We start from the raw sequence: 25,248 nt of genomic DNA, 5'->3' as shown, positions 1-25,248 counted from the left end.
ATTAACTTTATATATTATTTTAATTTTATATATTTCCTCCCATACCTAGAGATCTATTTCTTAGAACAAAAGAAAACAAAAAGTTCATCAGATGAGTCTGATGATATATGCAATGTATCACATCAACAGTCTTGCACATCTGTGAAGAAGGAAGGGAGGTGCATTTTCTCATCTTCTTTGGGACAAACTTCCAAAATCAAGTTTTCAGAAAGGTCACCACTGAATGACTTAGCACTTAAAATTCTTATATGTTAAAAAAGCTATCACAAAAATCAAAATGATTGGTGATAGGGGCCTGAGCTATGGAGGTAGTCCAGTAAATATAGAAAAGGAAGTAGATGTAAGAGAGAATGTGTGGAACTGGAAATCCATAGGAACTGATAATTGATTAGATATAGGAGCTAAGGGAAAGTGATGAGTTATGGGAGGCTCTTGGGTTTCCAAGCTTGGTAATTTGAAGACTGAGAGTGACCTCAGTTAAAACAGGGAAATTGGAAGGGGTTAAAGAGAGAAGACAAAGTAAAGATAGCAAATGCTAGTAGATATCTAATGTTACTACAAATAAGTAAAATGAAAACATGCACAGAGACAGCAACTTGCTGAAACAGTAAAGGAAAAAATTTGATTGCAATTTTAATCTGTTTGACTCTCTGCAACTCATCATTTCATGGAAGTCATTAACATCACAACATAGGACAATGGTTTACTGAAAGAAGAGAAGCCCAAATATGTAATTATATTTGTAAAGGGATTTTGGGCATCACTAGAGGATTTTTTTTTAAACATCCATATATCAGTGTTTGAAAAATAACAGTTTATTATAGACTTGAAACCAACTCTCAGGCTGCTTAACAGTAGTTGAGCCAATATTAGGCTGTCGTTTGATGTTTCTTTAGCAAAAAAATACAACCACCCGCCTCACCAAACACACAGATGAGCGACTCTTAGTTGATGGAACTGAATCAGTCTGGCAGGACCAGCTTCTTCAGGCTATGTAGGATGTTATCTAAACTGGCAGTGAATGAGACAGGATCCATCTGCAATCTGATGAAACAATGTCTAACTTACTAGGCTGAAAGGTGATTTAGAGGGCAATTTAGTCTAGTCACCTATGCCATCCTCCCAAATTGGGCCACATCAAAGGAGGGACCCCATTTACCAGAAGTCATGTCCCACTATATTCATCTCATATGTCTTCCAGAAAAGATGAGCATGACTAAAAATGAATTTCTGTTTCAGTTATTAATTCAATGCCAATATTCCACTAGAGGGCAATATTTCTTCACGACAACTTCCAAAAAAACTAGACTTCTCAGGTTACTTGTTGATTTGTTCTCAAGTTCATTTTGACAATGCACTGTGAATCATACTTCCTGAACTAAGACTTATTTTAATCTAGCAAAACTGAACATTAGGTTCTCAGAGATTAAGATAAAAGTCTGACTAGGCCTTTCTTGTACAATGTATATTACAATTGAAAGCGGCAAACACCCCCAAACTTAGTCTTAACTCTATCATTCAAGGCCCTTCATAAGATGATTGCAGATACCAACAACTTCCATTTAGAACTTAAATGCTAGCTAATCTAACCTTTAACTAAAGAGAAATACCTCCTATAACATTCAACTTAATGTACAGTTGGAACTGTTAGTTTTTCCTAACAATAAACCTAAGTCTGCTTCTCTGCAGCTTTCTGTCACTGTCATTGCTCCTAACTTTGCCCTATAGAACCAAGAATATAAAGTCTAATCCTTCTAAGGTGACAATTTTTCAAATGAGCTAAATGATTAATGTCTCTTCAACTCTACAAGATCTTCTTAGTTCCTACATTGGATCTTTATAAAACATTATTTCTAGTGCCCTCATCAACACTGATGTCTTTCTGTGGATACACATAGTGTACAGAACTGGTCACAATGTTCTTTCTCATCCTGTGCAATTCTTGCCCATGTCTCTTCCTTATTCCAAAAAGATGTATCTAATGTGAGGAAGCCTTCCTTTGGTCCATATTTCATGAATGCTAATGTTGTACTTGGACTGTTCATCTTTTATTCCTTTTGCTGCTTAGCCACCTTTTTTTGTAGTCTGTAATTATTTCCTACTTATCCTATATACAGCTTTCTCTCTATATCTGTTTGAATATTGTCTTCTCCATCAGATTGCAAGCTCCTTGGAGGCAGAGACTGCAAATTAAAAAAGACTAATGAAAAAATGATGTCATTTTAAAAGTTGCATTAGAAAAAGTATAATAGAATATAGTCACTGTGATGCTAATTTTTCAGAGCTATTCTTTGAGGAAGTTAGGAACTACTGTTCTTATAATTTGATATCTTAAAAACTGGCAGGAAAAAATCATTTCTCCCCCATCCCATGCATGGATAGCCATATAAATGTATGTTGAAGAACCTCTGTCATTTCCCTGCACAAAACTAACAAAAGAACCAAGATAATGTATTTGCTTAATAAAAATAAACAACCATAGTTTCTCTTATGCTGAGAACATACTACTAATTTTAGTTAATTAACAATTGAGTGAATTCATTACTTTCCTCAAAGAATTTAACAACTATCAGTACAGGAGCATACAACATTCAGTAAGATGCGGTTGGGTGCCTGGGTGAGGAAAGCTGGCAAGAAAAGATTTAAGTTCCAGTTATTAAAAACCATATGCAAATAAAATTATTCTGAAAATTATGAAACACATTTAAATAAAGCTTGCTGTTGTTTAGTCATTCAATTGCGTCTGATTCTTCACAATTAAGGTTTTCTTAGCAAAGATACTGGAGTGGGTTGACATTTCTTTCTCCAGCTCATCTGACAGACATGGAAACTGAGATATAGAAGATTAAGTGGTGTGCCCAGGTTCATACTGCTAGTCAAAAGTCACATTTGAATTCAAGTTTTCTTGACTCTAGGCCTTGCATGCTAGGCAATGAATCATCTAGCTGCTCCCAGAATGAATCTTATACTAAAGGCTGAACTGGCACCCGATTTACTTAGGAGAAAGAACACTTTAGTCAAAGATAAAAAGGGCTTAAGTTCCTAAAAAAAGCTTTAAGCAATAAGGAGGTAAAATTCAAAAGAAATAATTAAAAAAAACCCAAACTTGTTTTGTCCTCTATGCTGTCTTTTTATGCAATTCCTTTTCTTGAAGGGAAGAGAATTGTCTTTTAATACTCCTTTACCATTTACTATAGACCAACTTACACGGCTAGATATCTTTTTGCTTTGCACATAGTATATGCACAATAAAAAAATTACATTTTTTAAAAAAGGTTTTTTTGAAATATATTTTTTATAAACACGGAGGGGAAGGTTTGTAAAAATTTGGATATTTGCAAATATGTGTGATAAACAGGAATCTTCTCCTATTTTCTCTAAATAGCCAGAGAAAGTTAGTGTGGTTTCCAATGGTGGAATTATTGAATTCTTTCTCTTCTTATTTCATATCTGTTGCAAGGATTGTTAAATTACGACTACACAATTTATTTCATAATGCCTGCTTTGTAGCTCCTTATGACATGCAGAAAGTGAGTTTACTTTTTAGAATTTTGCAATTGCAAGTGAAATCCTTTTTCTGGTTAGCACAAACTTACATTACTTGCTAAAACACATTTGCATATGTACATGACTATATTAATAAAGTTTTTTCCTTGCTTGCCTCCAGATCAGGATCTTTATGTACTAAAAGTTTATTCCTTGTTCCTCTATATAATCAGAGTTAGTATTCATGTGTAGAATACCAAAGGAAAAATTTATAAGCACGTCCTCACATTTGACACAGCAACCCACTAGTGATGGTCAGGCAAAAGAGAATCAGAGAGTCGGGCTTCCATGGAAAGATTTAAATCCATATTTACTGACTGCTATACCATATGCCTTATGCCTATAACTCTGATGCTTTCATCCCTAAAACTAGCAGAAGCATCCCTAATTATAATCTTATAGATAACTAGGTCTATCAGTCTCATACCACCTGGGATCATAGAAAGATATTCCACATTCCCCTTATTCTTATACTTCTCAACCAATTTTAGGCCTCAAATATTCCCAAGTGTAGGTTTGGAAATATCTTATTTACTACAAATCAATATCCCAATACCTTCATAAAGGAGAGAGTACCCCTAAACAAGTCAGAAATAGAACTTTTCATGTAGAAGAAGGGAAAGCTGGGAACCTTATTGGGAGCAACCACCTCACTACTACCTCACTATGGATGCTAGTTTAGAGAACTACAGTTCCCTTCCGGGTCTGCCCTATTCCTTAGCTGACAATAAATGAGAAAACCTCTTCTACCAGTGCAGGTCAGTGCCCTCTCTGATTCAGTCACAGAGTCTCTAAGAGCTCAAGTTCAGGATCTGGCCCAGAGTCACATTGCTACTATATCACAGGCAGGATGTGAACCTAAGACTCTCGGGATGGCTTTTTGTAAACAATGCCACATTGCTTTGCTGCATAGAATATTCTGCAATAAATCTCATTTGGATACATAAGAGCTTCCTTTGCCTTCCTCGAGTGGATACTGAATGACAACAGTCACTCATTTGGATAGTACTCTATGATCAAATGTAGTTCAGCTTAGCTTCTCCAGAAAATCTACCCCACAAAGATGTAGAAAACACACGAGGTAGGATTCTGATTGGGAAAGCCAAGAAAACAACAAAATGAGTCACTTTTCCAGCCTAGGGTGACTCAGGGAGACAGAGAATCAGACAAATAGGTCTGACGACAATGAGGATAGGGTCTGGTAAAGAGTGTGCCACATGTAGAGCATACAACACCCAGGGACTGAGAGACAAGGCTGGGCACTGAGGCAATAAGAGAGCCCTGAACAAGTGTAGTATGCAGGTGTTGTCTGGAAGTTTTGCCACCCTCTGCACAGTTCTAGGTCAGACCAAGCTGAGGAGCTTCAAAGATATTCAAAGATATGACAGCGAGTATAAGTTGCTCCTACATTTCCTCTGAGGAAGAAACAAGTTTGGAAGCAAAAAGTAGTTGGGTGGTCCAGATCTCAGAAGCACAGCAGGCTATTAATTCTAGCTTCTACTCCAGCTGGAAATCTGCATTGCATTAATGAGTGTAGGAGTCCTAAACGAAAGGGGAGTCTATGAATCAGTCACTCAGAACCTGCAGAGTATTCTAGTGGGTGAAGAATAACTCAATCCTGCAGCAGCTTACTAAAGCTGCCAACCAAGGACCTTGAAAGACCCAAATCTGTATCAGGAATCTGTAAAACTCAACCCAGGAAAGCAGTGAAAATATTATACTTTGGATTACATTATTTTGGGAGCATTGAAAAAATGAAGGCTCTCTAGCCTAAACCTTAAAAGCAGAAAGATTTTAAAAAGACAGAAGCTCAGGTTAGATAATCTCTTCTAGAAATACCACTAACATAGTGTAAAACCAAGAAAGAGGCTGGAAAAATAAAAAAAACAAAAACATACAAAAAAATTCCCAAGAATCCCACCATAAAGAATTATAATGGCTGGGAAGGACAAATCCAGAACACAAGAACAATTTGAAAACATTTAAAAATAAGCAAAGAAAAGTGCAAGTTTTTTTAAAAGCTGAAAAATTAATTTAAAAGTCAAATGAAAGTGACAGAGGAAAAAAATGGGAAAAGAAATGAGAATTTTGGAAGAAAGCTATAAAAAGAGAATTAATTAATAGTTGGGGGGGGGGTACAAAAGCTTTACCAAGAAAATAACAACCTGCAAATCAGAATTAACCAAATGGATACTAACAATGTCATGAAACAAAAATTTATTAAAACAAAGTCAAAGACTAAAAAAAAAATTGAAGATGTAGTATCTCATAGCAAAAGCAAGTGACCTGAAAAACAGATGAAGTAGAGATAATTTAAGAATCACTGAATTACTTGAAAGTCATGACCTAAAAACTCCTAAAATTTATACAAGGCCCTCATTCAAATTGTAGTGGTAAGTGGCTCTAATTCAACAGCTCTCTCCTTCACATAATACATATGCTAGCCTAAACTGACCTCTTTACTGTGACTCGAACACAAGATTCCACTCCAACTCCACCCTGTTCCTTTGTACAGACAGCCCTAGTCCTCCTTACTCTTTTCTTATTACCATCATGAATTTTCTTGGCTTCATTCCTCACTTAGCTCATGTTCTACCTTCCCCCCATAGGAAACTTCTCAATTGTTCTAATTGTTGGTGAAATGCATTTAAATATTAAGGGCTAACTTGGCATCCAATCCACTCAGAAAAGAGAAAGAAACTTGTCCTAAAACTAACTGTAAATAAGAATAAAAAAAACTTCCTAAAGGAGGTTTAAGTAATGGGGAAGGAATATTATATTTCTCCTCCTCCATCTATAATGTATATACTTAATCTTTTTACTTTGCCCTCATCCTGCTTAGAACACTGCTATTTGAAAGGGCAGGGTATGTTTTCTGTCTTGTCTTTGATACACCCAATGGTATCTTTTACACAGAAAGCACTTAATAATATTTGCTGGAGTCAAAAAAATTAGAGGGCAGTATTTAAAAAAAAAAAAAAAAAAAGTTTTCAGGAATTTTTCAGATCAGCAATTAGTCTTTGAGAAGATACTCTTCTTCCAAGCTTACCAGTTGTGCTCTTGTTCCAAGGCAATTCCACCATAAGTTCCAAATAATTTCTAGTCAGGGCATATTCTGGCATTGACTGAGGCATTTTTTTCAGCCTGCTCCCAAAACAAATAAGAAAATTTACATAAGAAACAAAGTCATAAACATAGGCAAACTTACAGCAAAAGGAATATCCAATTTTCCTTTCTTGACCAAAAGAAGCGGGGACATTTATTTTGGGAAGACAGGCCAACATGACAGAGCTTAACTACACCACATGACTTCTGAAAGGAGAAGCGTTCCTCTGACAGAAAATAGATACTTTCTAAGCATGTACAGAAGATCACTTTTTTTTTTTTAAGAGGCTACAGTCAATCTCAATTACTCTCCTTGAAAACTAGGTGCAAAAAAATACCCATGTGCAATTATATATTCAAAGTCATATTAGTGATATATACCAAGACTCCCCAGAAATAGATTCTTTGAATAAAATTCAACTATTTACTTGCTCCCTCGATTTCCTCTATCACTAGCAAGATTTATGTTCCTATCCATATTCAACAAAATAAAACCTCCAATAACTAGAATTCAACTAATAAGAATTGTTAACTGGATTTTAAAAACATTAGTCTTTTAGAAAAGGTAATTGCCATGAAAATAGGTTAAAATTAGATATTTATTTTTTCAAAAAACCAATCTCTAGAACATTCTTGGTGCCAAATACACTTGGTACAAGACAAATTTTTAATATCTGTTGACTGACATTATGAAGTTAGCACAGAATTTTCTGTCCCTTCTCTATCAACAGTACTGTATAATTGTCATTAATGACCTGGAGGCACTGCCTGAATCTCAAAGCCTCAATTATATTCACTAGGTTATATTAAAGCAAGAAAAGAGATTCAGACTTTTAATAAAGGTTTTTTTTTTTAAAAAAGGATTGAAACAACAACAACAAAAAAAGGTTTTTGATCTAATCTTGATATAATCTTCATATTTTTTTAAAACTTGGAACAGTCTACTTACTGAGCATACCAGTTAATTGAGGTTTTACTGTACTATGCTATATCCTGAACAAGGTTAAGCAAGACTTGCCCTTAAGAGTTTATAAATTAAAATTATAAAACGAACATACAGACAATAGAACAAATGCTAAATAAATCACAAGTGACAAAACAGAACATAGAAGTTGCTGAGTATTTAAACAGTGTAGGGTTGAGGAGTGAGTCATTGCTGGTCTTCAAATGACTGAAGAGAAAGCAAGATTATTGTCAATTCTGGAAGAGACTATGAAACAATGGATTATACAATGACAGATGCACGAGGAATGATGACGATCAAGACTTTCCTGGGGTGGAGAAGGTAGAAAACTGAACTCAAACTTAGGAACAGCATGCCCAAATAATGAAGAGGGCATTGAATAAATCTGCCTAAAAACTGAAAAGATGAACAAGGCATTAGAAGACAGTAATTGTTCTAATCTTTCAATTCAATTTCATTAAATATGAGCCTTTATAAAACAACTACAATATCCTGGGCACTGGGAATAAAAAGACAAAAATTAAAACACATCTCTGCTGTCAAAGATTTTATATTCTGTACTCTTTGAGAGCAGGGCAGACTGGTAGAGTTCATCAATAGCTACAGTGCAGACAGAGCACAGACCCTGAAAATATGACTATAAACCAACGAAACCACAAAAAATCTTTTACAAAACCATAAATAAATGTGTCTACCTTATTTATACCCAAACCTACCTCTTAATCTCTTTGACACAGACTTTATGAGCTTGCTCTGGCATGCTAGATGTTCGGATTTTCTTTTCTAACATGACAATGTCATCATTATCTTCATCCTCATCTTCATCTTCTAAAGTTCCAGGAATGTGTGTAATCCTCCTGATGGGACGTATAGCTATAACCTTAGAGATAAAGCAGAAGCATAACATTACATATTCTTTATCTTTATCACAAGAGTTAATACCTAATTACAATTACATGTGAACAAAGGGCTATATGATTTTCAAACAATAACATTAAATTAATATAGAAGACAAACAATCACCATTCACACTTACATAGCACTAAGCTTTATAAAGTGTTTCCTTCACAATGACCCTGTGAAATAGATATTGTTCCCCTATTTTATAGATAAGGAAACAGGTAGAAAGGGCAAAGTAACTTTTCAAGGCACAAGTCTAGAATGGAGGGAAAGGTTATTTTTACTATTTGAGATAATAAGCACTAATCAATTATTACTGCTGTACCCAGAATAGACACAAAGTTTGTTGAAGTGAATATATTATTCCCCTTCTTCTAAAAGATCTTGGCCCCTTTTACCTTTGCTTCAGAGCATGCACAGTTCTTTTATGTTCAAGAAAAACAAACATTTGGTCTTGCAGACTTTCTCTAGCTCTCATTCTATTTTTTCTCCCTTTTTTCACTGCTATGTTTTTCAAATGATGTTTTCAAATGAGTTTCAAAAACCCATTGTCTGTCATTTCTTCATCTCACAAATGACTTCAGATTTGTCCCAGATCACTTCTATTCCTACTGCTCTAATGAAATTGTATCTCTGATTTGAAAGATTTCATTTGGATTTGTAAAATCCCTGAAAACAGCATAACGTGCAAGGACTGTATTTTTATTAAGTGAATTGCCAGCGCTTAGCATAGTGCTTAAAATATCATAGGTGCTTAAAAAATTGAGGAGTGAGTCATTGCTGGTCTTCAAATGACTGAAGAGAAAGCAAGATTATTGTCAATTCTGGAAGAGACTATGAAACAATGGATTATACAATGACAGACACACAAGGAATGATGACGATCAAGACTTTCCTGGGGTGGAGAAGGTAGAAAACTGAACTCAAACTTAGGAACAGCATGCCCAAATAATGAAGAGGGCATTGAATAAATCTGCCTAAAAACTGAAAAGATGAACAAGGCATTAGAATTGAATTGAATAACTTGACCCTAAACTTGACAGTAGGTGGCACAGAGGACTAGAATCAGGAAGACTCATCTTCCTGAGTTCAATTCTGGTCTCAGACACTAATTGTGTGAGCCTGGGCAAGTCACTTAATCCTCATGAATTCAAATCCAGCTTAAAATACTTATTAGCTATGTGACCCTGGGCAAGTCACTTAACCCTGTTTGCCTCAGTTTCCTCATCTATAAAATGAGCTAGAGAAGGAAATGGCAAATACTCCCGTATCTTGGTTAAGAAAAATCCAAGTGAGGCCACAGCTAGACTTGATTAAAAATGGCTGAATAACAAATATACACTTAAGTACTTCTAAGAACTTCTAGACTGATCTAGACCTCAGTTTCTTTATATGTCAAATGAGTGAGTTGAAGAAATAATCTCTCAAGTCACTTCACATAGCAAAATCCCATACATTTCTATAATATACTTAGATTTTTTAAATACTTCTTCCTAATTCTTATATGCTTTCATCCCCAAAATATTTCTAGAACACCCTATTGCTTCATGCTACACTCTTGTTCAGAAGCATCCAATGCTTCAAATATAAAAGCTAAATCACTGTTTCTCAAAACCCTCCCAATTTTATCTATTATCTATTATGCCTCAGCTGCCACCTATCCCTGCTCCTATGGGCCCTTGTTCCTGCTGCTGAATTCTTCCAGGAACCTCCAGGGTGGGATTCAACAGACTACAACACTATACTCCTACTTGGGTCCCCCCACCACTTTTCAACTCCTCTTTATATGCTGTCATTCTCCAACTAGAATACCCACAATTCCTTTGCATTCCTAGGACTAAGCAGAGTACCTAAAAGAATCAGAGTGAAAGTGACAGGATTCTGAGCTTGGATTTGTACTAATAAGCCATTAGTTCTTGAGTATGTCCCTTTCCCATGAGTAAAATGAAAAAACTTAAGACCAAATTTCTGAAATTTTGAAATCCCTTCTAGCTTTAACATTTTGATTTTATTAAATATATCAATAAAATCTTGGTTATCTGGAACTGTTAGAGAACAAGTTGTTTTAAAAGACTGAGTTTCCTAAATAAAAAATTTTATCCATTATGCATCAAAATGGATATTAAAAAACATTTTTTTGGATGAAAACCTTTCTGAAGTATACCACACAGTTTGCTGCCATCTTAAAAATAAGGACAATAAACATAATTAAACCTAGTTTTGATGACTAGATATCATCATTATGAGATTCAATTATTGTACCGTGCATTAATATAGCGATACCTGTTGGACCTGTTTTGTTATATAAAGCTGTAGAATACACAGGAATTTTTTTTTTTAAATAGTTTCTGTCTCTTATTTCATTGTCAGGCTGATTGCTTATCCCTTCTTGCTGCTGTAAATATGCCTAGCCATAGCCTGTTCCCCTTGCAATTTGCTGATTCTTCTCTGTTGCAGACTTGCAAAGTACTGAGCCAAACTTGTTGGAATTATGTATAAAATAAGAATAAATGGTTTCTGAATGAGGACCTGAAGGGGATCTCAAGGGAGATTTACTAAAAAAACTTTGTGCCACTCTCCCATTCTTCCTGCTTCCACCCCCACCTGTTTTCCCCTCCTCCTGCCTTATTTCCTGGTTCTTATTTGCATTCTAGATAAGTAAAATTGCCAAATAACTGAGTTCTGGGTAGGAATGACAATGTAGAAACTTGCAGATTATTAAGAATTATCAACTCATTCTTAATAAAAAAAACCATCAGGAATCTTGGGGGGTGGGGGGGAGGGAGAAAAAGGTTAAAAATTGGGCTCACCCGCTTATCATCATCTTGCTTATGTTTTCTGGTTTTCTGAAGCAACTTAAGGCCTTCAATTTGTCTTACCAGCAAAGGTATAGTCATTTTGAATCTCTCCTCCAGGCTCACGGCATCCAAAATCTGATAAAATATAATGAATTTAATGAATATTGTCTGCTCATGGTGTTTTGGCAGATGTACCTTTCAGTAACTATATATGGCCTATAGTCAAAAAAAAGATACAAGTTTTTAAGAAAGAACACAGACACAATCAACACAAAATAAAGAGGCAATTTTAAAGTCAGTATATATTTTGAAACATTACAGTTAACACCTTCAAATGAATTTTTACCAAAATAATGAGGACATTTCAAAGGATTCCATTTTTTCCTCCTGCATAATGCTAAATGGAATAAATTAAAATGGAATAATATTTTTTACTTTTTCCTTTTTCTAGTGATATGCATTTATATCCAGCATAATACTATCATACCACCAGTGACATTTATATAACTCTTCCAAGTTTTCAAAATGCTTTGCATATATTATCATACAATACAATAGCATTATACATAAGATAGATACTATAGATATACTCAGTTTATACATACGGAAACTGAGGTTTAGAGATGGAAATAACTTGCCCATGGTTATATGGTACAGACATAGAAGATTGAACTCAGATTCAGTTAGTGACTCAGGGCCAGTCAGTGACTGGCCCTCATGCTACAGTGCCATGAAACCCACACCACCTCTCTAAAACATTTCAAAATAATCAAGTCTTGGGTAAAAAAGTAAAGTATTTTTCAGTTATAAAATAAGAAAAATGGTACATTATTGAAAAGTTATGTGACAAAGATTTCTGGGAAGCATTTTAATCACCGATTCCAGTTACTGGTAATTCATTTCTAACAATAAGGCTATTTAGTCAAAGTGCGACCTAGTTTCAAATTAAAAGAAAGAAGGAATTTGGAGTTCATAATGGGAGCACAATACCTGAAGCTTCTCTTTGTTACTTGTGCGGATAATTGAAGTGAGGATGTCTGGTAATGCTTCCCTTGGCAGACTGTCTAAAAGACGTCTCAATTTAGCAACAGCAGGAACAGACATATCCAACATTTCAACCAGCTAGAAATCAAGAAAAAGCACATTTTAAAATGCGATCTGGCATCTTTTCTGAATGACAATGAAACCTTTCTAAATTTGGTTAAACACTTGGTAACTGGGGAATTATTTTTAAAATAATAAAAATTAATATTATAATAATAAATTAAATATAAGTAAAGGTAATGATTAATAAAAATTTTAAAGTAGTGAAAATAAACTATTTCAAAAGAAAGATTACTGAATAAAAGAAACATCTTTTAGATAAATTTGAATGACATAAAGAATATGACCCGAGATTTTTCAAAAATCTCAATCTGAATGAAAAACAGAGTTTTGTGTTTCCTTCTAGTATTTATGCATAGCTTTTTGTAAATACTCTTTGATTTATAAAGAAGAAGGTATACTTAAATACCAGGGATTCTTTGAGTTAGGTGGAGATACATAAATTTTCCTCCATACATAATTTGACTCCAGAAATATGGAGTCAAAGAACATTTTTGCCTTGAAGCCTCTCTTTCCATTCCTAACAAGGAAATGCCACAAAGAAAAGCATTAAGATTTATAATAATGATAGCATTTCTATAGTGACACACACACACACACACACACACATATATATATATATATATATATATATATATATTTGCATATACATACACACATGTTAGCAAAGCACTTTAAGTCATTTGATGCTCATAACATCATAACAGACAGATGCTCTTAAAATGCCATTTTTTCAGATGAGGAAATTGAGACCCAGAGTTATAGTCACTTATTCAGGTCACACAGTATCTGAATCAGAATTTGAACACAGGTCTTTCTGACTCCAAGACCTAGCTGCCCCAGATTTTTTAATATTATTTTATTTTTCCAAATTCATATTTTCAATATTCACCCTTGCAAAACCTTGTGTCCCAAATTTCTGCCCTTCTCTTCCCTCTTTCCCCTTCCCCAAAGAGAAGGCAGCAAACAATCCAATATAGGTTAAACATATGCAGTTCTTCTAAATATATTTCCATGCTATCATGTTGTACAAGAAAAATCAGATCAAAAGGGGAAAAAATAATCAAAAAATAAACAAGCAAACAATGAACAACAAAAAGATGAGAATGCTATGTTTTGCTCCACATTTGGTATCCATAGTTTTCTTTTTGGATACTGATGGCAATTTTCTGTCCAAAGTGTATTGAGATTGCTTTGAACCACTGAACCACTGAGAAGTACCAAGACTTTCATAGCCGATCATCACACATTTTTGCTGTTATTGAACAATTATTCCTGTTTCTGTTTATTTTACTCAGCATCAGTTCATGTAAATCTTTCCTGGCCTTTATGAAATCAGCTAGTTTGTCATTTTTTGTAGAACAATAATATTCCATTACCTTCATGTCCCATAACTTGTTCAGCCATTCCCCAACTTATGGGCATCTACTCATTTTCTAGTTTCTTGCCATTTACAAAAAAAGCTGCTACAACATTTTTGCACATATGGACTATTTCCCCTCCTTTATGATTTCCTTGGGATAAGACCCAGTAATGATGTTGCTGGGTCAAAGGGTATGCATAGTTTTATAGTTTTTTGGGCTCATGTCTTCTTTCAAGCCATGCTTATCCTTCATAATTTTGCAACATTTATTTTCTAATTTTTGGTGTGTAGTTATTCTTTCCATTGTTGTAGTCCTGGGATACACTGTTTTCTTGACTCTCCTTACCTCACTCTGTATTAGTTCATGTAGATTTTTCCATGCTTCTCCATACTCATCATATACATCATTTCTGACAGCACAGCAATATTCCATTACATTCATATTCCATAATTTCTGAGTCATTATGCAATTGATGGACATCAGTTTCTAATTCTTCGCTACCACAAAAATTGCTGCAACAAATATTTTAGAATATATGGGGATTTTCTTCTTCCACCACGGGGTATAATGAAATCTCCAGGACAAAAAGTACGGACATTTTAGTTTATTTACATAATACCAAACTACTTTCCAACTCCATCAGCTATGCATTGGTGTGCTTATTTTCCCACAATCCATTCGACATTGATTATTTTCATCTTCTGATACTCTGAAGGACATAAAGTAAAGCCTCAGGAATGTTTTGATTTGCATTTATCTTGAAAAGTGATTTGGAGCATTCTTTCACGAGGTGGTCAATACTTTGCAAATTTTTTTTGAAAACTTATCTTTTGATCACTGATCTACTGAGGAATGGGTTTTAGTTTTTATACACATATACACATACATCTATGTTAAATGTTTATACATATATCTACATTTATATATATCTTTGATACAAAACCTTTATCAAAGAAATCTGATAGATATTTTCCCCTGTTCAACCACTTCCATTCTCATTTTTGGTGCATTAATTTTGTCTATGCAGAAGCTTTTCAGTTTCATGTAATCAAAGTTATCTATCTTTTGTAACTGTGTCTATTTCTTATATAGTTAAGAATACATCTCTGTTCTACTTCTATATGATCTACACATCATACACAACTATATGATCTACTTCTAATTCTTTTACAATATTATCTTTAATATTAAGTTGCATATTTATTTAAATGAGTTGTGAAATATAGTATAAGATGTTGATTTAAGACTAATTTCTGGCAAACTACTTTCCAATTTTCCCCAAAATTTTATCAAATAAGGAGTTAACTTTCCTAAAAACTGTATGATTTCTGCTTTATCAAACACTGGCTTATTAAAAGGTTTCATTGTTTCTGATTCTCCCTTATCCTATCAGTTCCAATGATATACCTCTTTATTTTTTAACCAATACCAGATGGTTTTGATGACTGCTACATTGTCACAGAAGTCTAAAAGTCCCATTCCCTCTTAGTTCCTATCTCTTTTCATCATTCCCTCTAATATTCTAAAACTTATTATTATTTTATCAAATTCCATAAAGTATCTCCTTGATAATTTGGATGGTAAAAAATATGAATCTTATAAGGAAAAACTTCTTTTTAACATTTTTCTTTCTTTCATTTATTTATTTATTCATTTATTATTAAAGCTTTTTATTTACAAAACATACATATGGGTAATTTTTCCAACACTGACCCTTGCATAACCTTTTGTTCCAAATTTTCCCCTCTTCCCCCCACCCCCTCCCCAGCTGGCAGGTATTCCAATACATGTTAAATATGTTGAAATACACATTAGATCCAATATATGTATATATATTTATACAGTTATCTTGTTTCACCAAAAAAATCAGATCAAGAAGGAAGAAAAAAAAAAAACTGAGAAAGAAAACAAAATGCAAGCAACAAAATGCAAGCAAATAACAACAGAGAATGTGAGAATGCTATGTTGTGTTCCACACTCTGTTCCCATGGTTCTCTCTTTGTGTGTAAATAGCTCTCTTCATTACTGAACAAGTGTCAGGAACCAACATCCCCTCCTTTAACAATCTTTGTTCAGGGGGTCTTCTCCCCTCCCCAAAGGCAATTGCACTCTTAGTTAAACACACCTGTTTGAAGAAGAATGCTTTTAGAGCACAATGATTCCAGGGGTCCCAGGAAGGACATTAACCACAGAGCACAATGACCCGAGGGGTCCTAGGATGAACATTAACTACAAGGACCATGTGAACTTTGACACAGAGATAATGGTCTCACGTAGCAGTATAGCATAAAAACAAGACCCTTTGCATGAATAAAGTTGAGCCGTGACAAAATTTGCTCGGTCTCCCTCCTCTTTCTCGCCCGTTTCTCTTTCAGGCTGGGTCCCCCTCAATCCCCCGAATAACTGAGTCCCGCTGGACGGGACAAACAAGTACAACTGGTTTGAGTCATCTTATTGTTAAAGAGAGCAACATCCATTGGAACTGATCGTTGTATAGTCTTGTTGTCATGTATAATGATCTCCTGGTTCTGCTTATTTCACTTAGCATCAGTTCGTGTAAGTCTCTTTAGGCCTCTTTGAAATCATTCTAATGGTCATTTCTTATAGAACAATACATAATTTATTCAGCATTCTCCAACTGATGGGCATCCACTCAGTTTCCAGTTTCTTGCTGCAAACATTTTTGCACATGTGGATCCCTTTTCCTCCTTTAAGATCTCTTTAGGATATAAGCCCAGTAGAAACACAGCTGGATCAAAGGGTATGCACAGCTTGATAATTTTTGAGCATAGTTCCAAATTGCTCTCCAGAATGGCTAGATCTGTTCATAGTAAGGAAAAACTTCTTAACAATTAGAGTAATATACAACTGCCTCCCTCCTCAGTAGGAAGTAGAGATAGAAGGGAAACACAGATTATGGGATGGGAATACAACGTATGCTACTGCACCTGGGTAAAGTGATAAGTTTTACTAAATTGCTTTTCCTTACTTTGAAAAAATTAGTTGTAATTAGTCATAAAGGATGACAACTCTGGATCAGGGAGATGGGAACTATTTATTGAGAAATGAAGGTGAAATAAAAACAAAAGATATCAATAAAATCAAATTGAAAACAATGAGAACCAATCAAAATTGAATAGGCTGCTTCAGAATAATGTACAAGCCCTTTGAGGGGAGTGGATAACCATTTACTGAAGATGCTGAAGAGGGGATTCCTGTTTAGGCACATATTCCTGTGCAGATGAACTTCAAAGTCCTTCTTAACTCAAATTCAATTATTCTGGAATTTGGACAGAATTTCAAACATTCATTTACTCTATTTCTATCCTAACAATTAGTTCTATTTCAGTTACCACAAAAGATAGTAATTTTTTGCATGATCTTTTAACATTTCCTGGCACAATCATGCTGTGCTAGGAACTGAATAGCACATAAAGATATAATCCCTAGAATCAAGGAGCCCTTGTTCTAAGATGAAATGATAAGCATCTACTACTCATTCTTTTCTCATTATTAAAAAAGTGGTAAGTCTTGTATTCGATATATAGAAAACCACACAGAATTTTAGAAGATGAAAATTCTCAAACTAATCTACCTACTATGAATGTAGCTCTTAAAGATGATGAGAAATACTAAAAAGAAAGTCATTTAAAGGTAATCTGGTGGTGTAAATTAGCAGAGATAATATAAAATAAGTATGAACCTCACCACATTTTACATCATTAATAAACTTAACATGCAGTAAATCCTCCTTTTGCCTCAATCATTAGTTTTATATAACTTGACAGTGAGTTCACAAGATGCTGATATATGTCCTCTAATTCTTAATAATGAAACTACAGTTATCACCCTGGACATTACATGTAACTTTAATGAACAGTTCATTTTTCCAAGTCTAGCCTTGATTATAGTCCATAGGTTTTAATGGGGTTTAAACTGGACATTGAAGTTCCTAGAGCACTGAAGCATTTTTATCTCCATCTCTTGGATAAATGTCTTATTAACCTTTCATGATATAGAACATGGTACAAGGCCATGCTGCAATATTCTATTGTTATATGAATATTTCTATCATTCTAGAACAATTCTGCTTCTCAGTATAGCAATATAGACATCAGAAATCATCCTTCCTTCAACAGGGACAAGACAGAAGACTAGTGAAAATTTTGTAAAAACCTGAAGATTTACTGAGTGGATGTTTTAGAGTCTAATGCAGATACCTAAATCATGCCTGCTTATGAAAACAGTTTTAGTATAATCTTGAATTTAAAAAAGTTTCATGAGTTAAAATGACCATTTCCCCCAAACTTCAGGACAATACTGTATGTATAATTATAAACATTTTAAATTCATTTTGAGTTTTTTTTTTTTTGTTTTTTTTTTTTAAACTGGTCTTTTCCAACTGCAAGAAACCCACAATGCACTATCTGGAGAGTTTTCTCTGAAGACATTTGCTTGTTTTCTGAGGATTGATTAGGATGTTTTGTAAAAATCATGTTACTTCCAGAAGTTTATTGTTTTCAACCACATTTTCTCATGCTTTGATGTTAATAATCTTGCCACAGTGAGGTCTTGGATAATTCTTGAAATATCTTTTTTATTTTTAATTAAAAAACATTTTTTGTAATTCTTAACTTCTTCACCCTGAGGGCTACTACAGGAGCTCTAATAATCAGGAAATGTACTCCTTAAAGCTAAAACCTTTACATATTTCCTTGGAGCAAAAGTCACTCTTAAAAACCACAGAATTAAAACTATTTAAAAAAAGAAAGAAAGAAAAGAAAAAAAAGAAAGAAAGAAAGAAAGCAACAAAGCACATGTGAAATACCAAATCCAGCAGTCAGTGGGCAGAGAATTATCTAAAAGTAGAGAAATCAATTTAACCTGGTTTTATCTGGTCAAGGTCATACTTCTAGTAGTTAGAAACACACATACTGTTCACAAAATGAAAACCATTTCAAAATTATTTCTTGTCCCCAATAATAAGCAGATCAAAGCTAGAATTTATGTAACACATTTAAGATTTGTTAAATACTTTACACATGTTATCTTATTTAATTCTCATGGCAACTCTACTGGGTAGATACTAGATCTTTTACAGATGAGAAAATTAAGTCTGAAAGGAGAAATGATTTGTCTAGGATCACATAGCATAAGTATCTGAGATTTTTATTTGGACTCAGGCTTTTCTACACAAGTCTGTCATTTAGCTGCTTATGGATACAGATACACAATGCGATGAAGGTAGGAAGGACAACATTTAAAAACTGACTGGATATGGGGGTGAGATAAGGAAGAATCAAGGATAACATTTAGGTTTGAACCTGGGTGACTGGAAACTGTACAGTGACACAGAAGCCCAGAAGAGAGGAGCATTTTGGAGAAGAGAGAATGAGTTCAGTTTCGGACACATGGAATTTAAGGTATCTATGGAACATCAAGCTCAAGATGTCCAATAGGCAGGTGGAGATATGAAGACAGAGGTGAGAAGAGAGTTTAGGGCTAAGACAAAGAGATTTTCCACATCTTGATTGGCTGAGGAGGGATTAACCCATACATTAATGTCTTCAATATAAAACCAGGAGTTGAGGTGATAAAGGAGAATGTAAGCTAGATATTAAACCCCTTGAGAAAGGAGGGTGATAAGAATCTGAATGAGGTAATATTGAGACACAAAGTGAACCTCAAAGATAGAAGAATGTATACTGACAGCAGCAGAGAAAGGGTCTGGAGGGGAGCTCAAGGACTGGGCAGAAGCCTTGCTCTAAGAGCCTAATGTGTCAGAGATTGTTCTGAAAAAAATGGTGAAGAATATAGTCTTCTGATGACCAAAGGGCTATAAAATTTGTGCATACCCTTTGATCCAGCAGTGTTACTACTGGGCTTATATGCCAAAGAGATTTTAAAGGAGGAAAAGGAACCCACATGTGCAAAAATGTTTGTGGCAGCCCTCTTTGTAGTGACGAGAAACTGGAAACTGAGTGAATGTCCATCAACTGGAGAATGGCAGAATAAGTTATGGTATATGAATGCTATGGAATATTATTGTTCTGTAATACTAATACATTTCTTTAAAGAGAAATGAGGCACATGTACTTAAAAAAAACAACAGATGACAGTGTTGACAATGTGAAAGTCATAAATTTCAGTAACTGCTATTCCAAGTGTTTACTAAAAACCATAGGGCAAAATTAGCTTACCAACACTTCCATTTGAGTTGAGAAAAGGCAAAGATCCCCGAACCGTTTCAATTGACATGATTATGAATGTATAAAACATTGTATAAATCTTTTCTACTTTTCTAATTAGTCAAGTTTTTATTGCATTTTGAAAGGAATTCCATTCATTTCAGTTCTCACTAAGAAGACACAGAAAATTTTCACAAGACTTTAACTTTGTCTCTTAGCCCTAAGTTTCACATTTGAATTTAGCATATGTAAAAGAGACTGTGTGTGTCAGCAGAACAGCACTCAGTCTCCAGAGTTTATTTATGGATTTTTTATTTTTTCCAAATTAATCTTTTAGGGTTGGAATTATGATGATTGTGAAAAACTGGTAGTTACAAGAGAAGTTGTAAAAATCCATTTAAGTCTTTTTTATCTAATGAACTTAATAGTATTAAAAATATGAATACTTCAATTCACAGAGAAAAGAAGGTGGTGTATGAAATTAAATCTCTATTATGCAGTTTAAAAAACTTAACAGTAAATATTAAATATAGCATGGTAATGACAAAAATGCTTGCCAATTATGTGACTTCTTCTGCACCATTATATATTTCCATTAGTGTGTTGCTGGTCCCATATAGAGACTTTTAAGGAAGAGAAAAATACAGCTCATCAGTAGAAAGTTTGCTTTTTGTACCCTACAGATTAGAAACAATCTGGGTCACCATTATTACTTAAAAAAAGCCATTTTAATTCATGCTTTCCTGAAATGCCAACAAATGGCATTAGAGCTATCCCTATTAACAAAAGAGTTGTTGGCAATAGTCTGGAAACATAGAAGGAAAAGACTGTGCTTAAGAGGAAATTAAAACATACCTGAACTGCATATTTATAGAACTGTTCAGAAAGTTCTCCAAGTTCCTCTGGGGCATTAGATGGGCTGGGAAATTCCTCCAGTCGGTCCAACTGTTCAACTTCTGCAACAGGATACGGTTTCTCCTTTACTACTTGAACAATCTGGAAGCGGCAGAGACCTGTGATGAGCAAAGTATAGTGGGGCTTGGGCCAATTACTGCCCACCACCTGAACGGCCAATGCAGCTGTCCCAATCCTGAAAAATATTGCAAAAGTCAGTGTTACAAATATGCAATAGAAAAGCCCAGAATTTTACTTCCAAAACAAGATTTCTTTTCCTCATAAGATTATCCAAAACTTAAGAATGCTGAAGAGTGAGAGGAACATTAAAAATTGCATCTGGTTTTAATTTAAAATCTGAATGTGTATTTCATAAAACAACAATAACAATAATGATGAATAAATAATAACAAAAATGATAAAATAAAAAACTCAATGGAATTGTCACATACTACTGATAATATCGCTCAAGCAGCTCTAGAAAATGGCCATATCAATTCTGTATGTCAGGTGTTTTTGTGATTTTAAAGGGGAAAAAGCATTCTACATTGTATTAGGATGCCTTTTTTTAAATTAAGAGAAAATAAATCATCTACAAATGCACAAATGGAACCTATTTAAATATAAGGAAACAACTCAGAGATTAAAAAAAAGTAAAACATCTTTTTTTTTCCCCCTCAAGCTCAAAAATAGTGAGTTCAGAGACCAATAAAAAAAAGTAGGTCATAAATCCTGTTGGATAAGTAAATCCTATGTAGCTATCCTGCCTCTATAGACATGGTTTTATTTGTACATAAAAAAACTAGTACATTATAATCTTCATGAAAGGAGGGACTAGGTCTTAACTAAATTTCTATCTAAAATCTGACCTTCACCACACTCTCAGCACAGAGCTCTATACATCACAGGTATTTTATAAACATTTGTCATATGAAAAATAAAAGACTTATTAAAAATTAAAATAGTGAGAAACCTTAGTGGAATTTTTTGAGCTTAGTAGTTCCAGCAAACCTATTTTAAAAGTCAAAATATTTTGGGTAAAGAACAAATCTGAATTTGTCCAACCAGAAAAGTATGAGTTTTGGTCAAATACAAATGTATGTAGAAAAATATGATAGATGTGTTTTTTACTTAAAAACAGCATGGGGAATGGAGAAAGACTTAGTCTTGGGAATGTAAAAAAATTTAGGCTCAAGTTGTGCCCTGGGCACCTCTGGGTTGTATCCATCTGGGTAAGACTCTTAGCCTTGTCTCAGTGACACAGACAACTCTTGAAAAAAAGTAGCAGAATTAATTTCTGATTTACATGGATAAGGACAGTTTTTTACATCAAAAGATTTCTTTCCCCCATATTGAATCAACTAATTATTCCCAAAATATGAACTCATATTTAGGTTATCTGAAGTAGATTTTAACCTCAAGCTGGCATCTCTCCACTATTCAGAACATTTTAGAGCTTCATTCCCTATTTTCAGTGACATTAATTTATGTAGAAGAATAAAAACTGATGATAGTATCAGCTTTGGCCAAATATGTTTAGAAAAATAAACTTGAGGAGAGAATTAGATAAAAATAACCTAATAACAGAAAAATAATTTGGAGACTTTATTTTGAGTTATTTGTGTCATGTTTCTTCAAGGCAGATGATCAAGTGTTTAAAATTAAGAGTCAACTCAGGAGTGTTGAGAAAAGTTGTAGTCTAATTAAATTAACAAAAGGCCAACAAAATGGAATCTAAGAATAGGAAAAGTCCTAAGAAATCAAACCTATCCCTTTATTTTTTAAGTGAGAAAATTAAGCCCAGTTAATTAACACCCAGTTAATTAGTCTACTGTTTTTCTACAATGTCATGCAGATGAACTACAGCCAATGTTTGTTCCAGATTTTTCTCATTAACGTTTGCACAATTTTCCTTGTGCACACTATACCACATAACAGGAAATATTCACAGGTAAGGAACCGGATTCTTGGCCCAAGGGGTTTACATACTAGAACTCAGGGTGTTTGTAAAGGAGGTAAGACAAATTCAGAAATATTGATTCTTCCGTTAAGATACTTCACAAAAAGATAAATTTGAAGGCCATGACTTTTCTGTCTTACTAATATCAAAAATGAGGATGGCACCAAAAGTTTAATTTACTATATTCTTCCTCCTAATGAGAAAATTTTGAAGATCTAAAATATTGATTGTTTTTCTGAAGTCAAACAAGAAAACTCATTAGAGGACATACTGCTTTGCATAATTTTCTCAAAGACCAGAAGATCTCAGACTGCTGTGGTAAGTGAAATTTTGGGGAGGGAAGGTCCAAGGAAGAATGTCTTAAGTCAATCCTTATTTCAAGCAACTCCAACTTTACATTATTACATTAATTTATACTTTTAAAAATGTAAACAATAAGTAAAGTGAAGTCTCTGTTAATTTAAAGGTTTGGTGTTTTTTTTTTTTTTTTTAATTTGATATATAAAGAATCTGCATTAAAGTCTTGCAGTAATATTCATCACGGCATGGAGAAAAGCCTGGGTGTTATAAAAGCCTATGTCAGTAGAACATACATTTTAGAAGGTTCAAAAAGCTGAAGGATTTCAGCAGTTAGTAGATGGTATACCTGTGAGTTGGGGATAAGCCTTGCTAAGTGTAAAGAAGATAATCATCAAAATGTTGGCCACCTTTTTTGGCTATCACAGCTACTTATTAAAAAAAACATCTACTAAGATGTGGAAGACTGTAACCCCTTAAACAGAGGGGATATCCACAATGGTAAAATTGGAAATCTTTGTACAAATATGTACAAAGGGTACAACAATGAGTGACACATTCACAAATACAACTATGCTTCTATTAATTTTTTTTTCCAGAGGTCTGACTGCATATGACTTACAACTGGGTTTTTAAACAAACCCATCAAAATCCATCCAGTATTAATAAATATCCCCTATTGAGAGGAAGTTTATGTCATTTTGGAAGGTTGTATTACATTTATCCAACAATATTACCATTATTCAAAATGCACATGGAATTCCTTGGAAACTACTTTATCCACATCCTTTCTGATGTTCTCAGGTAGGTGAGGTTCAGGATTTGAAGGTGAAAATGGTGTTAAAAATCAATTCTGGTAAATTCAAGTAAGGTCACCCATTTTAGGCAAAAAAAAATTTTTTAAGAAAGTATATCTATAAAATAACATTAATTTTATTATGTTTTACATAAATTGGCTCTGAAAGTACCCAAATGAGAAATTCCAAATGCTATGCTCCCTAGAATAAATGCAACCTCAATAGTCATCAATGCTGACAGTTGTTGAACAAACAGTTCTAATCCTCCTCTCACAACTATAATGGACTTTTTTATTAAAAAAAAAAAAACACATGAGAGGGGGCTTATAATTCTTGTTGTCCCCTTATGTACTGAATCTAAAGATCTAACTATATAAAAGCTTAACAAATTTTTGTTCAATGAAGACAGGCAGGAACTGAAACTACTACTTAAGTTATAGACATCTAACTAAGATTCTAACATTCTCACACACAAAATCTACATTTAAATTGCAGGTTTGGAGGAGGAAGAATAATAGTGGCAGTGGTTTAAAAAAAAAGTGAATGTGGACCATCAATTATTCCAAAAAAGTTTGAGTAGATATCAATTGAAGTTGGCTGCTCCAAGACCTAGTAGAATGGGTTAGAGACTGGCAAATATAGTCAGTGTTCATTTACCCTAAAGATATTCTGCAACAGGAACCAGTTTTGTAACACTGAAGAAACTAAAAAACCGCCAAAAAACAAAAAACCTATCCATTTGTTTATGAGATAATCTATCAAGTGAGTCCCATTGAGTTAGCTTGTGTTACTTGGCTTAACTGCTTCAATAGTGTATGAATTCTGCTGAATCTTTGACCCTGCTCATTGACTGGATTACATTATGTGAAAGGGAGAAGGTGGGGGAATTCTATGAAAGGTGGTCCCAAGATGATCAAAGCATCATTTGTTCTGACCTCTCATGTTACCAATTTGTCCTTGAAAATTTTAAATTTTCCTTTGGAAAAAATTAAATTGCATGTTTTTAAAAAAATTATGAGAGCTTTTTATTTACAAGATATATGCATGGGTAATTTTTTAACACTGACCCTTGCAAAATCTTATGTTCCCATTTTTCCTCTCCTTCTCCCCACTCCCTCCCCTAGATGGCAGATAGTCCAAAGTTATATAATCTTTTACAAAGACAGATGCAAAGCAAAATAGAGATTTCTCCATTAAATGAATCTCACTATATTAAGAATTAAAACCCAATGGAGATTTAACCTAATCCTTCCCATGGCACAGAGGTGACCTTAGCCACTGACGGTTATATTGACCAAGTGTCAATATTTCATTAAATGGAATTTTAAAAT

The 25,248-nt window shown here is 34.1% G+C and overlaps 2 protein-coding genes across 4 annotated transcripts in view; one reads left to right on the top strand and one right to left on the bottom strand.

Annotated features, from left to right (window-relative positions):
- Positions 1-25,248, bottom strand: part of LONP2 (lon peptidase 2, peroxisomal) — a 115,616-nt gene that overhangs the window by 84,961 nt on the left and 5,407 nt on the right. For both annotated transcript variants that reach the window (XM_031954439.1, XM_031954441.1), the window contains exons 2-6: positions 20,825-21,059; positions 12,304-12,435; positions 11,326-11,448; positions 8,332-8,495; positions 6,596-6,690 (exon numbers count right to left, since the gene is read on the bottom strand). In XM_031954439.1, the coding sequence (XP_031810299.1) occupies positions 6,596-6,690; positions 8,332-8,495; positions 11,326-11,448; positions 12,304-12,435; positions 20,825-21,059 (749 nt within the window). The remainder of the gene's footprint in view (positions 1-6,595; positions 6,691-8,331; positions 8,496-11,325; positions 11,449-12,303; positions 12,436-20,824; positions 21,060-25,248) is intronic.
- ABCC11 (ATP binding cassette subfamily C member 11) overlaps positions 23,071-25,248 on the top strand; it is an 85,205-nt gene continuing 83,027 nt past the window's right edge. For both annotated transcript variants that reach the window (XM_012553799.3, XM_031954438.1), the window contains exon 1: positions 23,071-23,141. The gene's annotated coding sequence lies outside the window, so the exon portion shown is untranslated. The remainder of the gene's footprint in view (positions 23,142-25,248) is intronic.

Source organism: Sarcophilus harrisii, chromosome 2 (genome assembly GCF_902635505.1).
Source record: "Sarcophilus harrisii chromosome 2, mSarHar1.11, whole genome shotgun sequence".
In the NCBI taxonomy this organism is placed as follows: Eukaryota; Metazoa; Chordata; class Mammalia; order Dasyuromorphia; family Dasyuridae; genus Sarcophilus; species Sarcophilus harrisii.
The sequence above is the reverse complement of the archived record's forward strand: the minus strand, read 5'-3'. Positions and strand labels throughout refer to the sequence as shown.